Here is an 18751-nt window from a genome sequence, read left to right as displayed (position 1 = left end):
TTTTCCAACCATGTTGTGTCTAGAACAAGTTTACCTTTAGTAGATAAAGGTTTTAAAGTAATCCCACTACCATAAACTTTCCATAGTGGTTTTAATGTGGGCAGTACCACTTCCACATTGGGAAGTAGGGAAATTTTTAGGTGTGTTTCAATTTTAACACCTGAGCTTTGAGTAATAGCTTTTAATAAGGCTCCTTAAAATATTTCAAAGAAAATGTGCCCCCTTATCTCATATAACTCAAAATTATCTACCAGACACTTTAAGGGCATCAGATATGTCAACATTAAGCTCAGTCACAGTTTGATTGTATGAAACTCCCAAGCCAGTTTGTCCAAATTTTAGCAAAGAAGCTTTTTCCCTCCTCTTTTCATCATGTAACATGTCTGTTTTGTTATTCCTATCTCAGTGGTCAGTTTCCTTTGAAATTTATTTACCCTATGCTTCTTATACAGAATAAATCTAATATTATTTATGATTAATTAAAATGTTCATTATAAGTGGAAGGTGAGGATTTTCCTAACATTACCTATTTTATGATACAGAAATCTAACTCTTTAAATTATAACTAGAGAATAGTAATGATCTATCTCTCTACCTATCTCTCTATCATCTATCTATCTATCTATCTTTTATCATTTATGTATCTGGAAGCATTCTTTCTAGATATTCTTTATTGTTAAACAGATAAACCAAATTGTTATAAGAGGAGCTGTTAGATCTGACAAGGTTGAAAGGTACTTGCATAAAGCATTTCATGAACATGTAATGCTAGGCTACCCCACAATGATGGTTTGAAGCCGCCTCTATTATCATGTCTATGTGTTAATAACTTCTCTCCTACCACTCAGATAACACTATTAAAAGATGAACATTTTAGTCATAATAAAGTTTGGTTTTAAAAATAATTAACTGTGTCTTATATTTATTAAATTCTAAGTTATATATTGACCCAAATATTCTACCTAATGGACCAAGGAGGCTAAGGGAACTTCAGATGACCAGAATAAGGTCATCTGAGTGGGCCTCTGTCAAAATAGCCAGCAATACTTATCTCAAACACAGTGTTGCCAGGTCAGAATATGGGCTGAGAATTAAGTTTTTGAAGGTTAGATATCTTTAATTTTAAGAAAAATAAATCCAGTTTGGTTGAATATAATAGAACTGAGAATATATTTATACTACTATGAGATATGATATGGGGCCATATTAACAAATACTTTTTTAAGGTGTAATGATATTGTGTGTATTAACAAAAATGATAATTTATTGGAATGAATATCACTTCATTCTATTTTTCTTGCTGTTCTTATTTGGACATGAATATCTATAATGTGTTAGGCTAGTTTAAATCTGGAATGATGTGATCAATGTTCAGCATGAGACTTTGAATTAAATATGTGAGTAATAGTCTATTTGTACCCTGTGGCACTAATATTTAGGGATTAAATAGCAATGTAGACAAATAGATAAACTATAAAGTAAAATATTGACATTTTTATTATGGTTTGAGGAATACAAAATAGATTGTTTTCCCAGTTAAAACCAGCATGTCGCTCTGTTATAGAGTCCAGATAACTTTACATTTTTTATTACCATAATGAAATTTACTTAACAGTTCTCTCATCGTAGTGCTAATTTCCCTACATACAAAGAAAAAGAAGAAATGAATACATCAGCCCAAAGTGAATTTTAAAAGAAGCTCAGAATTTCAACATAGTTTTATCTTAGATTACTTGAGCTGCTGCAAGTGAAAGTTTTTTCAGAAGGATTATTAATTTATATTGCTTTGACTAATCAGTTATAAATTCAAATGGAATATCTTACTTTGTATATTGGCATTGGTTCCTAAAGCATTGTGAATAGGAGTGGGGAGATGGCTCATCAATTAATGGTGCTTGCTTATAAGTCTGCCAACCCAAGTTCCAACCTCCTCAGGGCCTATGTGAAGCTGTACATGAGATAGAACATGCATATGCAGTTCCAGTGTGACTACTGCAATGGGTGGAGCAAGAGTTCACAAGTTCACAGCAGCAGCAGCAGCAGCAGCAGCAGCAGCAGCAGCAGCAGCAGCAGCAGAAAGCCTGTGTCAAACCTTATGTGAAAGAATAGAACTATTACCTTGAGGTTTTCTTGACTTCCACAGCAAGCCATGGTGTACATGCCCATGCACATACATCATACAACCACATATATAAGCAACTAATACCAATTGAAAGAAACTAAAACTGGCTAAGACAGTTCAAGCTTGCTGAGACTACATTTCTTAATTAAAATATTTACTTATTTAAGAGGAAAACAGTTGAGTGAGGTAGTATCACTTGCCACTGTAGGTAAACTCCAGACACATACACCTCTTTGTGCATATAGACTTATGTGAACCCTAGAAGGTTTTGTAAGCAACTGTCTTTAAGTGATGAGCCATTTCCCCCAGCCCTGAGACTATGGGTTTTAGGAGACTGTTCCACAAACACATTGTGGCTGAATTACAACGTTACATTTTCATCTATAAATAATAACCAAAACCAAAGTAGAGACGTGTCCAAACTTGTTAACCATCATTGGGGGTGGGGGGCTTGGGCCCTTGCTTTGCTGGTAACAAGAGATTAGGTTAAAATTTTCTGGTTCTAGATAAATCCAAGAAAAAAGCCAAGGAGCATCTTCCACCCTATGCTAAACAATTTTGTTCAAACATTGACCACTCACCCATGGATACCGGTGACCAGGAAGATCAGGTTTCCATTGATCTTTGTGCAGTTTATGAATTTGTCGATGTTACTGGAATCCACCGTTTGTGCTGACATCAACGACCCAGTGCCAATACCATCACATGCTGGAGAAACACGATGCATAGTAAGCAGCTGTAAAACTCAAGTCATTGCATTCTTATTGTCAGAAACTGGTGTTTCATTATAAAATTTAAAAAATATATAATTAGATTTTTGGAAAAGTAAAACTGATTTTCATCTTTGTTGCTATGGATAAAACTCAGAGCCTTGCACAAGCATGTGTAAGCAAGGCAGGTGCTCTAGCAACAAGCTACACTCCAGCCTTTGAAAAGACCTACGCCTTCACCATGGACCTCTGCCCCTGGCTGGCTCCTTGCTTCCTGGGACAATCTCTCCTTCTGCTTTCTTATCACATGTATTTCCTTGCCCTCTCTATAAATTCATCTCACCCTCTCATGATCCCCTTTCTAGTTTCATGACACCTCCAAAAGAGTGATAGCCAAATAAAATTTCATTGTGTATATGAACCACATTTTCCTTATCCATTACCCTTTTAATAGGTATATAACCTGGCTCAAATTCCTGGCTAATATGATTGGTGAAACAACAAGCCAACAAGAATGGATGTCTAAGTCCCTTGGAGGTAGGTTGACATAGATTTGGGTGTATACCTAAAAGTGGAATAAATGAGTCATGTGGCAATTCTATTTTTAGGTGATTGAGTAACCTCCACACTGATTTCCATAGTGACTGTACCAGTTTACATTCCTATCATCAGTATATAAAGGGGTTGTTTTCTTCATATCCTTGCCAACATTTCTTGTCATTTGTTTTCTTGATAATAGTTATCTTGTTAGTGTGAAAGAGAAAGACTTAGAACAGTGTTAATGTGCATTTCACTGATAGCTAAGGATGCTGTACATTTTCAAATACTTAGAAACCACTTATATCCCTACTCTTCAGAACTGTATAGTCAGTTCATTAGTCCATCTTTCAAAATGTCTTTGTTTTGCATTGACTGCTGGGTCTACATTGAAATATCGTGTATGCACTATAGCTTAGTGACCATGACTTTCACTATGAGAATTATATTTAAAATAAAGAGCTAACACGCATAACTTACTTAACTATAAATAAAGTAGGAGCTTTATCCATTAATATTTTAGCTTACTAGTTAAAATTTCCTCTTACATTATCCATTTGAAATTATTATTTTTAATGTCTTAGCTTTAGGGAAATAACTTCTTGCTCTACTAATGATGCACAACCTGTAATTTGACAAACAATGGCATCTTGATGAATATATATGAAACACAGAATATTAATGATGTGAGCTGCTTCTACAACCCAGGACCATTCAAACATTTAAATTAAATTTACCATTGCTTATGTTTTTCTGAAGTCTCTATCTTTTCTTATGAAAATCTAAACATATCTGTTTGGATATATGTGGGAGAGAAACAGAAGATTTCATCTAAATGTAAGCATGAGGTTTCCAGTTTCCTAGTCTTAGTGCCTTATAAAGCTTAAAAGTTGAGAGATTTGAACTATGCTTTTGTTCTGCTTAATTAAAGTTTCATTCTTCTGAGAAATTTTAGCACTCAGCTGTAAAAAGAATTTCTTCCTCTACTAAAATTCTATAGCATGAATTATTTGCAACATTTATTTAACATTTATAGTACACTTTTTGTCACTTCACATATTGTCTGAAGTATTTTTTTTAAAAACTGGAGAATGAAAATCACATGGTCTTGCCTTTTGTCTTACTATTTACACTCAGCAATTTATTTTGACTATAAGAAATATGTATGAGAGACACTAAAATAATCTTTGAATTCTGGTTTTGTACAAACCTTCTAATATTTGTTGCTGGCAAAATAAAATGCAGGGCTAGGTGGTAATTTAATAGTTGAGCTCTTGCTTTGTATGTGTGAAGCCCTGGATTCAATTCCCATCATTGAAAAATAAAAAAAAAATAAATTAAAATTAATAAAATGTCCTTAATTTCTGAATTCCTATCAAAGTTAAATCTGAATTTGTGAATAAATCCAAAAATCAACATACACATTATTAACCAATGTTTTACAGAACTATGAAAATTTTGAAAAGTCATGGTAATGAGCTTCCACTGTGGGAAGTGGGTTTATTGAAAGAAGTTAACTTCAGTGGCCTAGTAAGACCACCTTTTAAATCAAAATACTGGAAAAACTTACTCACCTTTTGGGCAGATATCAGTGCAAGGTTTACACATTTTAATCCCATTTTCTTCTACTTCCATTTTGGAACTAGGACAGGCACGCACACAAGAACTGGAATCCACCACAAAGTTATCTGTTTTGAAAAAAAAAAAATAGTGAAATAAGCAGTGATGTGAATGTTCAACCCTTAGGTTTAAAGAAGACAGTTTAAGGTTTAAAATAATTAAAACATTAATAGTGTCTCTTCTTCTAAAAATATTCTTTAACTATCTCTACCTGAAATAGTGTCTCAAATAGCCCACATCCCAGGGCAATGTGTGCTACAACAGCTCTTGCTTGCTTGGTTGCCACTCCAAATCTTGAATTGCCCCCAAGATAGAGTGGATTTCTCTTATAGACTTGGGAAACTACATGACATTTAGTTTCTGTTTCTCAACAGTTCCACTTCATTTCAAGTCATAATACAAGTTTGAAGTCTAAAAATACTTCAGGTTCATGCAGCACAAATGAAGCTTGAGCTATACAACCCTGGATCAAGAGATTGCACTTCACATCAGGAGAAAATACTTCAAATGCGTTCTGTGTTTCAAAGGAGTTCTACAGAAACCCATCTCATGTCTTTCCTTCTAAAGAACACAGTGAAATGTTTAAAGGATTGCATATTAGACAAGGAATATCAATTAGGCCAGGAATATCTTATTACTTAAAGGACAAATGACTGTATCTGGAGCTTCCCACTTTAATAGGAAACATGGGGCCATTATGGTTTGGCAGACAATATTTTTTCTGCAGAATTTTACTCTACATTATTCTAGTGTAAGTTTCTATGGTGGAAAGATATTTCATATAGAGTAATGACTTACTTCTGGTAAAACAACAGTGACCCCTAGGTTTCTAGAGTAAAGCCAAAATATATGTAGCAATATGTTGTATAGCATTTAGCATACAGCTTCAAATGTGTTTCTGGGCTCTGAGAGACAGGGTATCACACTCTAGATCAGTGATTGACTGTGGTTAGCACTGGTGATCATAGAACAGGTAGGTTGTAGAGCCATGATGTTCTAATATTAGACAGATCATCAACAAACCATTGTAATACTATCTCAATAGCCTTGGGGTTGGATATGTTAACAGTTAACTGCAGAAGCACATGGTTGAAACCTATAAGGCATTTACCAATGTGCTTGAATCCTCATGCAGTTCCTCCCTTTAGCTGCATGTAGACGTGTAAACTGAAGAAAGGTGCTTATGAAAAGCTGAAAGAAGGCAAAAAAAAAAAAAAAAAAAGAAGCTTGTGAGAATACAAGCTGAAAATGGAAGGATACTTATCTACAATTTCTACAACTTCACCAGAAATGGATGTGAAAAGACAAGATGCTCCTCCGTAGGCTCATGTGTTTTGAAGGCTTCGTCACCAGCTGTATGGAAGGTGGAGCCATGCTGGAAGAGGTGTATTGCTGGGATTGGTCTCAGGGGTGCTAAAACCAGCTCAGCCTTGTCAGACAGCAATTTGCTCTTTCTGCTTTCTTCCATCTACTGTGGCAGTAAGTGATGCCCAGCTTCAGCTCTACCATCCTTTCTCTGTCTTTCAGAAACTAACCATTGAATATTAAGCCAAAATAAATCCTTTCTGCCCCCATCAGCTGCTCTTGGTTGGGTGTTTTGTACCAGCCATGTGAAGGTAACTGAAAGAACTTTATTTATTTATTTTTTTGAGAAACAGTGTCAAGTGCTGCAAATCCTGAACTAAAAAACAAAACAAAACAAACTCAACTCATAACTCCAACCTCAGACATGCCACCCCTGTGTTGAAATTCAGACCCTTCATGTAACAATTTTGAGCCTTAATGTCCTTAAGTGAAATGTAAGTGACAAGGTCCAAACCCAAAACAATTCGTCATTTTTATTGTTTAAATTAAATTGAACTTTCATGGATGAATTAATTTTTCAGACAATGTTCTATGAATCTGACAATTCTTAACCTTTAACTTACGTGGGCATTTTTTGACACAGAATGCTCCATATGTGTACTTGGCATTGAAATTGTGCTCCAGCTGAAATGTGGTGGGATTGTAGACAAAAGTTTGGGGACATTGAGTAACACATGCTCCACTGTCATTGAAATTCATGCAGGCCTGAAACAGAGAAGTATTAACTTCAATTACAAATAACCTTCAGACTCATTAAAGGAACATCGTGGCAGTGGTATCATGGAAAATGATGTTTTCTACTCATTATATTTCAGTGTTATAAAGTCTGCCAAATTTGACAATTTTGAAGTCACTTGTATTTTCAAGTTTCCATGACCTTTTTATTTCAGTTTTACTTATTTTTGTCAGTAAATATGCCATCTATGGTTACTGATGTTCTAATCGTGTAAACTCGATCTGCTCTTTTCTCAACTGGTCATTGGTTTAATGTTTTGAGTCTAGATGCTACTTAAGCTCACACTGTTTAAGAAAATCTATGTGTCATCTTTCTTATGTATTTACATATTTAGTTATGTAGGTAATAAATTTTTTTGTAGCTTATTTATTTATTTTTAAGGAAAGGGACAATAAGAGAGGGAATGGGCATACCAGAGTCTCTTGCTACTGCAAATGAGCTCCACATGCATGCATAACTTTGTGTGTCTGGCTTTATGTGTGTACTAGGGAATAGAACTCAGGATGGCTCAGACATATCTCCAGGCCCAAGAATTTACTTTGTGGTTGTGATTAGAAGTCTTACACCATAAGTGGCATACAAACATCACCAACCAATAGAAAGAAAGCATCGTGATGACCATGTAAATGGACTTAAGGCAATGTTTCATCATGGGATTGGCCAAGTATGATGAATGTAATGCCAAAATATAAAGTATAGATAGCAACAGTGAGCCTATAAATGATAATATGGTGTCATTCCCAGTGTTTCACTTTATAATGTAATATCCTTTATTATAGCAGCCATATTCAGAAAGGCTATAAATTTATGCTAATGCATTGGTGTGTAGATCTCAAATTATCAATATCTTCAAATTCACTTGAAAAGAGTTAAAAGGTATTTAACCATGTGAGAACCTAGTTTTTAATATAAAAATAGGAGATATGGCTCATCTGTTAAAGGTGCTTGCTTGCAAAGCCTGATGGCCTGGGTTTGGTTCCCCAATGCCCACATAAAGCCAGATGTACAATGTGGCACATGTGTCATGAGTTCATTTTCAGTGGCAGGAGGCTCTGTTGGGTCCATATTCACTCATAGTCCCTCTTCCTCTCTCTCTCTCTCTCTCTCTCCCTCTCTCTCTCTCTCTCTCTCTCTCTCTCTCTCTCTCTCTCTCTATGTCTCTCTCTCTCTCTGTTTGCCTCCTTCAATATGATTCAAATAGATTTTAAAAATCAATAAATCAGATATATAAGTCCATAGAAACATTTAACCAACAAAAGCATGGATGAGTGGATGTGTTCATTCTTTTTAAGAAATTAAGCTTTCATATGAATAAATTATGCCTTGGAAAGAAAGCTAATATGAGCTCAAGCTCTGTTTTACATTCCATCATAAATTGTCATATGGTTATTAATAAGTATTAATTTATTCTGTTTCCTGAAAATATTTGCTTCATCAATTGTTGTTTTAGCAAGCACTTTATCACAACATGATAATCCCCTGATGACAGTCTACTAGATGCACAATCAGAACAAGACTCACTGATGGTGCATTATTCACAAAGATGACATATTAGAGGAAGACTCTATTAAAAACCAATCCTGAAGACTAAGTAAGTTTTAATTTATGGCTATTAAACTTCATGCATTCTTTTCATTGTTTAACTAATGTACTTTAGCACTGCTGCACATAGACTGCGTTGGAGAAAAGAGACATGTGTCACAGGACTAAAACAAAATTACCTCTCAGAAAGCATGCTAATATAGTATATAGAACATATATTATGGCCTTGGACTGGCTGTCACCAGCATTCTGTACCAAAAGCCAGCCTGGAATCACTGAACCATTTCCTTATGAAGGGAATGAGACTTCTGAGGTTCATTAGTGCAGCACATCATGATACCATGAAACATGTAGAACCAAGCGTCAGACTGTGAGTGTTCTCCATTTATTGCTGCTATTGACTTTTTAAAAGGCTTTTATGTATGTATGTATGTATGTATGTATGTATGTATGTATGTATGTATGTATTAGAGATAGAGAAAGACAGAGGGAGAGGGGGGGAAGAGAAAATGGGTGTATCAGGGCATCTAGCTACTGCAAACAAACTCCAAGCAATTGCATCACAATATTCATCTGGCTTATGTGGGACCTGGAGAATCAAACCTGCATCCTTAGGCTTCACAGGCAAGTGCCTGAACCACAGAGTCATCTCTCCAGGCCAAATTGCTTTTGTTTTGATATCATTAATATGACATCTGTGGCATTAGCAGCTTCCAAATGAAGCCTCTGAACTCTCCTGACCACAGTGATGACTGACAAGGAAAGGTTTTCCATTCAAGAACAACCAAGTCTCTTATTTAAATTGTTAACATTTTGATTTCCTTTTCTTTGTGTCTCTATATACTTCTGCAATATTTACTTGTTATACTGTACAAATGTAATAGGCAAATTAAGTCTCCTAATAATAAATATTTAAGAAATTGCAACATATATCATAAGAGCTTTAAATTTTATGGGATGAAATGGCAATTTTCTAAATTCTCAATTCTACTGTGTGATTGATGGATAGTTGAAAAAGTGAGAAAATAATAAATTTTTGTGTTCCTTTTTAATATAAAAGGAATATTCCTATATTTATTATTTTAGGTCTTCAATATTTTTATTTATGAATTTGAGTTAGTTATCATTTACAAAGATATAATATACATCCTAAGTGACAAAAATATCAAAATGAAATATAAAGGTGTCCTAATGATCTCTAAATGATAGTTGTAAGGATATAAACACTGATCTTTTAATAAATGAAAATCTCATAAATTATTATATAAATTGTTTTATGTAAGCATTAGTTAAGTTTAACTTTGGAAAACACATATTTGTTTTGACTAGTAAAACCTATAAAATATGTAAATTCATAGGTGGTGTTGCTATAGGTATAGAATTTATAGTCAGGTCACATATCAACCTCACTCATGAACTCAGTGACACAAACAGTAAACAGGAAGCCAGAAATCTTTAAAAGGATGCTCTCGAGTTCTGCCAAAACCCACAATATGTTCACATCCATGCTCTCTAGTATTACCCATTTTAATACACATTATATTAAAAAAGAACATTTAAGTAGAACAGAACAATTCTAGTTAATCAATAGTCAATTCAGTTAAAGAATGCCTTCTAAGATGGAAAAAAAAATGGCTTTTCAATCCTACAATGATTAAAGTTGATCTTATCAAAATCTGATTCTATAGATTGGATGTGCTTCTGGGGAAAAGGGAGGAGAAGGAGAAAAGTAGACTTACAAAGCAGTCAGTGTCCTTGGGTCCTGAGCAGCCTCCAGCACATTCTCGATGGCAGCAGTCACTAACATAGGGTCCATAGCACCTGCCATCACACTGCTCTGCACACACAGTTCTTGTCACTGCAGACACAGAGATGCGGCTTCATCAGCAACAAGACTACAGCATGTTCACAACAACTGACAGATGTTGAGATCTGTATTGAAAATGCATTTGATCCACTATTGACAAATTTAGTCAGCATCAAATATTCATATTCTTTATTAATAGTGATAGTTGTAGAATGAATGACACAAATCTGTTTATTCCAATTATTACTAAAACATATGTTTGAAGTACTTTTAAATATGCAATTACCATGGCATACATAGCAAATCCATCCAGGACATCTTTATTTTTATTTTAGACTTGTTTATTTTTACATTTATCACTAGTTCTTCTAAGAGGCTTTCATTATGACTTTATTAAGCCTCTGCTTCTTAAGCATTAGAATTTTCATATTTGTTCTGCACAGTGTCTTAGACAAAAGTATCTATGACCTGGTTACATACCACCTATAGGCTGGCAATGTTCTGATTTAGATTCACGTTAAATCCCTGCGGACTTGCAACATGTATTCCCAGGTGTCTATCCCACCATGTACAAAACAGAGTCACTTCATTCTCTCCTCCACTACTGGTTTTAATCCTTTTCTTTGTTTATGTCAGTCTACCTCATTTACAAATTTAGGATGCATCTTCTATTTCTCTTATTCCCTATATATCACTTCCCATATGTAACAAAACCACCAAGTAATATCAATAGCATTTTCTAAAATTTCCTCATGACTTCCTATTCATTTTGGCTAGTTTTGCTCTGAAATTATCTCTAAAGTATTTTGTAGACTTCTAACTGTATTTTTGGATTTCATCTTTTCTTTCTAGTTAGTCTTCCAGGAGGCTATGGAATGATATCTTGATAAACTAAGTTGGTGACTATACATCAGTGTTGATTTGTCGCATGAAGAATTTGGTGTTACTGGAGCAACAGATGTAGACCTTAGCAAAGGGTAAGACTCCTCTAAATATTGATGACCATCTCTGCCTCTACTGGAGTCTCTCACCAGTGTCCGTGTTGCACATCTGGTAAGACAGGAGCTCCTCTTATGGTTCTTGACACAGTATTCCATGCACTCTTGTGATCCCAGTGCCTTTCCCATACTTTCCAAAGACTTTCTTTATGTTAAAATACTTTCCTTTCATCTCTACCTAGAAAATACTTTGGAACTTCTCCAAACACATCTCCAAGCTCAATTATTCATTTCACTTGAGTCCAGGCTGACCTGGAATTCATTATGTATTCTCAGGCTATCCTCAAACTCACAGCAATCCTCCTACCTTGATCTCCCTAATGTTGGGATTAAAGGCATTTGCAACCCTGTCTGACATTACTCTAGCATTTTAAAGGCAGGGCTAGGATAATTTCCTAATCAGATTGCAGACAAATCGGGATAACATATAAAGTAAAACACAGTCCATGTGAATGTACTCTAGGAATGTTAAAATCTGTCATTGCAATTATCCTACTACTTCACCTTAAAATACAGAGTTTATTACAGTTCATTCAATCATTAGAGTTTGATGTTTTCATCTTCAGTAACATGTTACAATCTGTGGCACTGTGGGTACAATAAGTAAACTTCTTCTCTAAGAAGGTAAGTTATAAATGACCAACTCCAAGAAAGTACCCACTCAATGTTTACCACATTTATGAGAGAGATGAAAAGAAGTTGAACCTAAGGAAGTAATGATTTCAGAAGCACAGAATTACCAATATAAAAGAAATTATATCAGATTGAAATGAATTGGAAATCACCATATCTATATATTATTAGATTAAAAACTCCTTAAATTGGTCATTTCATGATGGTATATTTTAACTTGGATCCATTTCTATTCAACGTGATTATTCTAATCATGAAATAATACATATTATTAAAAATTACATGTGTCCTTCAACTTAACATGATCATGCTACTTCTTATATTTTAAAGTCAATATAAATACGAAACAGAATTTAAATCAAAATACAGCTATGGATCATCTGTTGTTTATTAAAAAAAAGTCACATGATATTCTTATTATAAACTAATAGAAAATTTTTGTAATAGTAGGCGTAGGGACAAAAATAAGGGTCATGTACATGGTCAGAAAATGCTCTCCTACTAATCTCCATCTTCAGCCAGGGAAATTTAAAAAGAACATATATTGAGGTATCTAGATTTTGAAGAAATATTTGACATTTTCAATTGAGTACATTACATTTTCAAACAAGAACTTCCTTTATAAGCATTGTTAATAGTCTTCTAGATACCTGTTCACCTTTATTCTTTATGTATATCAGTGATTTTACCTTTATTGAACACTGAAGCTTCCCAAATAAATGGCTACTGAAGACTTTCCACTTCTTTCTGCTGTTCCCTCTTATTTCCTTTTTACCCCTTTTATTGTTTTCTATCCTATCTATGGCCTTCCTTCCAGGTTGTTATAACATCAGACATAATAGAACACCTTATAATATATCATCTATTTCATAAAACAAAATACATATGCTTTCAAAACAATTATATTTACTGAATAACTTTCTATAGTAATGTGATGTTTCTATAGTGCTATTTATGTATTTTAAACAAATGGTATTTTTACTTAGGAATACTAATTAACAACTTATTTTATACAAAGCAAACACATTTGATAAGCAGTTTGTTTTAAGAATAGATTCAAGAATATTTTTCTGCTGGGCATGGTGGTGCACGCCTTTAATCCCAGCACTTGGAAGGCAGAGGTAGGAGGATTGCCATGAGTTCGAGGCCACCCTGAGACTCCATAGTGATTTGCAGGGTAGCCTGGCCCAGAGTGAAACTGTACATCAAAAAAAAAAAAAAGTTTCCTATCATAGATGAAATAAAGCTCCTCCAAGAGGAACTAATTAAAATATCAGACACATGCTAACAAACAAATTACTAGAGTACAAATGATGGCCATCACATGACTGTTTATTAATTTGCTTGGCTGGAAAATACAGTATCAGCATGGAGGTGAATGAGCAATTCTATTCTTTAAGACATATGATATTTTAATTCTTTAATTCTAGACACATATCTTAATTTTAATTTCTAATTTTAACTCATCATGGTTGCTCTAGACCACTTTGTCAATTAAGGATATTGATGTGGAAACACAAAATAAAATTATGAATTTATTTTAAAATTATTTATATTTTAATTTTACTGGGTACACTAGTTAAGTGTGAATGCAACATATTGCAATTTAGTAATAAAAAAGACCTAATATCTGCTAATAGAAACTCTTAAACCCATATTTATATTATTTAATTATAAGTTGAACAACCTATAAATTAAAATAGATCTTTCCATATTGCCACCAAATATTTTATATATTCCAGATCCACAAGATTTCTTATCTTTTATTCCATTTCACAAACATTAAAGGAAAAATTCCCTAAACACAAACCTTCCTAACACAAATACTCTAAAAATGTTTTGTTTTAAATTGGTAACAAGGAATTATGAAAAAAAATGCTTCAGTTAACAGCAGATGGGAAGAAGAATTCATTGACTACTAGATAGCTAAAACCATTAAAATGATTTCCTGATTGAATTATTGAGTGTTGATGTAAGAATTTTAGGGATTATCTTCTGGATGGTTTATACTTCCACTTAAAAGAAGATGAGAGACTTTATGAAAAGTTTCTAGAACACCCCTTCCTAAAGGACCCAGGATTTATACTCATGACTAGCAAAATTGTTTCAAAAAATGAACATTTAGCTGGGCGTGGTGGCGCACGCATTTAATCCCAGCACTTGGGAGGCAGAGGTAGGAGGATCACCTTGAGTTCAAGGCCACCCTGAGACTACAGAGTTAATTCCAGGTCAGCCTGGACCAGAGTGAGACCCTACCTAAAAAAAAAAAAAAAAAAAAAAAAAAAAAAAAAAAAAAAAAAAATTAACATTGTAGTTTGTAGAGCATGTTTTCAAAAAGTACTTGATCAGGGTATGCTTAAAGGGAAACAAAAGAAGTCCACACACCCTGTAAGGATAGCATTTCTTATGAAGCATACTACAATGTGTCGAATATCAGACCAGAAGAATCCGACACCAAAACACACTTTACTATTCATATTTCCAGAGAAAATAAAAAATAATTTTTTTCTCGTTTTTCTAAGTAGGGTCTTTAGCCCAGGCTGATTTGTAATTCATTATGTAGTTGAAAGGTGGCCTCAAACTCATGACAAACCTCCAACCTATGCCTCCCGAATGCTGGGATTAAAGGTGTGTATCACTGTACCAGGCTAAGAAAGACTTAAAATGTAATGAATATGCTGGCCCTCCTCCAGCATTGGAAGCCAGTAATGAGTCAGGTGCCAGAAATTTCTTTATTATTATTATTATTATTATTATTATTATTATTATTATATTTTTGTTTGTTCTTTCAAGGTAGGGTGTTACTCTAGTCCAGGATCACCTGGAATTCACTATGTAGTCTCAGGAAGTCCTCAAATTCATAGTGATCCCCCTGTTTTGGCCTCCAGAGTGTTGGGATTAGAGGCATGCACCACCATGCCCTGCTCTGTTTTTATTATTAAATACCTTCAAATGTTTAATATATGTCAACATTTTGAAATTTTCTTCTTTCCATAGAAAAGTTACTTCAGAAGGGGTGAATGATTTATTTATATGGAAAGGCAAAAATAGAAATGAGCATTAACCTGAAAAATCTCCTTCTTATTCACACCCTCTTCTCATTGCTGCCATGCTTGTACACAGAGAAAGGCCTTAGTGGTAGTCTAGATCCTGATTTGAGTACAGAGAATTATGTAATTTAAGGTATCTTCAAATATTTTACCATCAATGTAATGTTCTGCCATCTTGATGAAAGCTCTCAAAGGTGACTTAAATAAAGCAACTGCATTTTACAAAGTAGAATTATGAAAAGATGTTTATACTTTTCAAATGGGTAACTTAGAAAAATATTCAACTAAATTATTTTACTCCTGATTATTAGCTGGTCTGATAATTGCTACTTTACATTGATGATCTGGTTGTGCCAAGTATATACACCCACAAACAACACAGTTATCAACTTCTAAATGTAAAAACTACTGTAGTTCACCTTAAAATTAGCCTACTGCTACACAGTACTTACTGAATCCAAAATTAATCAAAGCTGCCCAGATTTCAGCAGTACTAATCAGGTTGACCCTTGTCTGAGACAAATTTCTGGTGACTCAATGACTATGACATAATAATACTGTCAGTTGTGTCAAAGTTGTGTCCCTATCTAATCTATTTTTCATCGTCAACTGATTGATTCATTTATTTAATGAAGTTTTACTTAACCTGTTTTATAAACATGCTTAGTGATTCATTGAGGGGCCTCAAAGTTGATTTTAAGCTCCACACTCAGTCACAAGGGAAATTATATCCTCATTATTAGCCTATTAACATTGACAAAGTTATAATTCAAATAAAAACAGTTTTTACCCTATTGCATTAACTATAGAATACCTTTGACATTGAGTATGAGTCATTTTATATATACCTCAAAGGACTAAAATGATTTCAATACAATAAAGGAAGAATGTGAATCTGTATAATGAAAACATGGTGTTTTTCAAAAATGTATTTTCATATTTGATTGAGGGTTGTGTCTTACAGCCTACAAGTAAGTAATATGCTAAATAACAAGAAAACCTCATCACTGAAGCAGACCAAAAATGAACCCAACATGGCTCAAGAAAATTTTGCGGAAGAAGAGGTGGAAAGAATGTCAGAGCCACATGTTGGGTCATGATATGCAGAGATATTTATCTTACCCATAACTGTGGGCTAACTCCACAATGCACGACCCATATACCTCAACAAGGAGGGGCCAATGGGGAGGGGGTAGGTCACGGATAAGTCTAATTATGGTACCAAACTGCCTGTACTTGCAGAATAGAAAAATAATAAAAAATAAAAATAAAAACATAAAGCAAAAATAGAATTAGTATGTCATACATCAATCATAAATCAAAACATGTGGAGCCAGGCACCTCTAACAACTCTACTCCCAACACCTGGCAGGCAGAGGTAGGAGGCTGTGGGCATCGAGACCAGCCCAGGTTAAGTTTTAAGGCTTTGTTTCAGAAAATCAGAACAGAAAGAGAGAATGGAATGACAGAAATAAGAAGGAATGGATCAACTAAGAAAGGGGAGTAGCAAGAAGGGAATGAAGGAAGAAGGGATAGAGAAATGAAGGAATTAAGGAAATAAAGTATATTCAAAATTTTGCAGGCTGGACATATTGCTGAGTGGTTAAGGCACTTGCCCATGAAGTCTATCAACCCAGGTTTGATCCCCCAGTATCCATGTAAAAACAGATACACAAAGTGATGCACACATCCAAAGTTTGTTTTCAGGGCTTGGAGGCCCTAATATATTCATTTTTCTCTCTCTCTCTCTCTCTTTCCCTCTCTGCCTCACTCTGTGTTCTCTGTTTCCCTCTCCATCTCATTCTGATTGCAAATAAATTTTAAAAAATAAAAATCGGGCTGGAGAGATGGCTTAGCGGTTAAGAGCTTACCTGTGAAGCCTAAGGACCCCGGTTTGAGGCTCAGTTCCCCAGGTCCCACGTTAGCCAGATGCACAAGGGGGCGCATGCATCTGGAGTTCGTTTGCAGTGGCTGGAAGCCCTGGCGCGCCCATGCTCTCTCTCTCCCTCTATCTGTCTTTCTCTCTGTGTCTGTCACTCTCAAATAAATAAATAAATAAATAATGAACAAAAAATATTTAAAAAAAATGAAAAATTTTGATGTCACTTTGATTTTTTAGTATACTACACATCTCTATACCCAGCCTCAATGTGAAAACAAACATCCAAAAACAGAAAGAAAAAACAATGGACTGGAGGAATGGCCTAGTAGTTATGTCTCTTGCCTGCAAATCCAAAGGACCTAGGTTCAATTTCCCAAGAACCACATCACCCAGCTGTACAAGGTGGCTGGAGGCCCAGGCTCACCCATTCTCCCTCCTTCTCTCTCTCTCCTTCTCTCTCTCTCTCTCTCTCTCTCTCTCTCTCTCTCTCTCTCTCTCTCTCTCTCTCCCAATTACACATCTGACTTGTTCTCTCGAATTATAATGCAAATCAGCACAGAAAAAAATATATATATATATGGAAAGACAGATACTCTGAGCACAGAAGAATCTTCTTTCCTAAATATTGGCTGAACCAGAGAATTCAATCTAGTCTAAATTTCTCACTTGATTTGTGAGAAAAATACAACTCAAATTGACTTGTTCCTGGACAAACCAAAACTAATGACAGATGTCTGAGCCATGTCACTATCTCTTTAGCATATTGAACACAGCTTTAGTTATAAAGAAGTTTAAAAAATTAAGCACAAGATATGAAGGCTCACAGCTTTACTCCCAGGAAGTGAGAGGCTGAGGTAGGATTAACAATACTGCCAGGGCAGCCTGGGATACAGAGTCAGTTTCAGGTCAGCCTGGGCAAGAGTGAGTCTCTGCTCAAAAAAAAAAAAAAAAATAAAATCAGTAATCAAATGCTAAACAGACACTAAAACTTGGTGAATATGCAATTCATAAGTGATTTTTGAATAGGAATTTGTCTCTGTCCATCAAATATGTGCAGATAAATTCATGACCAAGTTGTTGTCTTTCTAGAAATGTGACTCAGAAGATATGCATTTTTATATATTGATGTATTTTGTAATGTTTATTTGTAGTAATCAAGACTAATGAAATGCATCCTAAACAGCCAGTATCCATGACTGACTAAATGCATTACAGCATGATCATGACTTTCAAAGCAGCTAAAGCACTGACAAAAGGAAGGCCGATCTCTATGCAAAATGAAAAGATTGCTAGCATAGAATGTACTTGAAATAATACCAGATGCTGCAAGAGTAGACATGGTGTGTGCAGTCCGGTAAAATAAGCACATACTTCTGTATTTGTGAGCGCATATATGTGTGAATGCATACACATATATATAGCATATTTATTATAATCACTTGTGAGAAATAAGGTGAGGAGGTGAACTTTTGCACACAGAGATGCATTATTACTTTTAACTCTGTGACCTTGAATACCATGTACATCTTCAAAAAAAAAAAATAAATCTGGAACTGAATAACATATGCAGTTGGCGGAGCAAGTTAATTACCCCAGTGTCACAAATGAAGAAGTTAACATTTAAAAATATTTAACTAGGTTAGCCCAGGTCACATCACACGTTATTATCAATGGAGGGCTTTAAATAACTTTCCTGACTCCTATATATCTTCATTGATTTGTTTGCATTAAGTGAGGGACAACAAACAA

General features: G+C 34.7%; 1 protein-coding gene across 7 annotated transcripts in view; it reads right to left on the bottom strand.

Annotated features, from left to right (window-relative positions):
* The window catches only part of Erbb4 (erb-b2 receptor tyrosine kinase 4), a 1092347-nt gene that overhangs the window by 323571 nt on the left and 750025 nt on the right, over positions 1-18751 (bottom strand). For all 7 annotated transcript variants that reach the window (XM_045146981.1, XM_045146983.1, XM_045146986.1 and 4 more), the window contains exons 6-9: positions 10372-10490; positions 6918-7059; positions 4944-5057; positions 2704-2830 (exon numbers count right to left, since the gene is read on the bottom strand). In XM_045146981.1, coding sequence (XP_045002916.1) covers positions 2704-2830; positions 4944-5057; positions 6918-7059; positions 10372-10490 — 502 coding nt within the window. The remainder of the gene's footprint in view (positions 1-2703; positions 2831-4943; positions 5058-6917; positions 7060-10371; positions 10491-18751) is intronic.

Source organism: Jaculus jaculus, chromosome 4 (genome assembly GCF_020740685.1).
Source record: "Jaculus jaculus isolate mJacJac1 chromosome 4, mJacJac1.mat.Y.cur, whole genome shotgun sequence".
In the NCBI taxonomy this organism is placed as follows: Eukaryota; Metazoa; Chordata; class Mammalia; order Rodentia; family Dipodidae; genus Jaculus; species Jaculus jaculus.
Note: the sequence above shows the minus strand (reverse complement) of the source record. Positions and strands in the feature narration are given on the sequence as shown.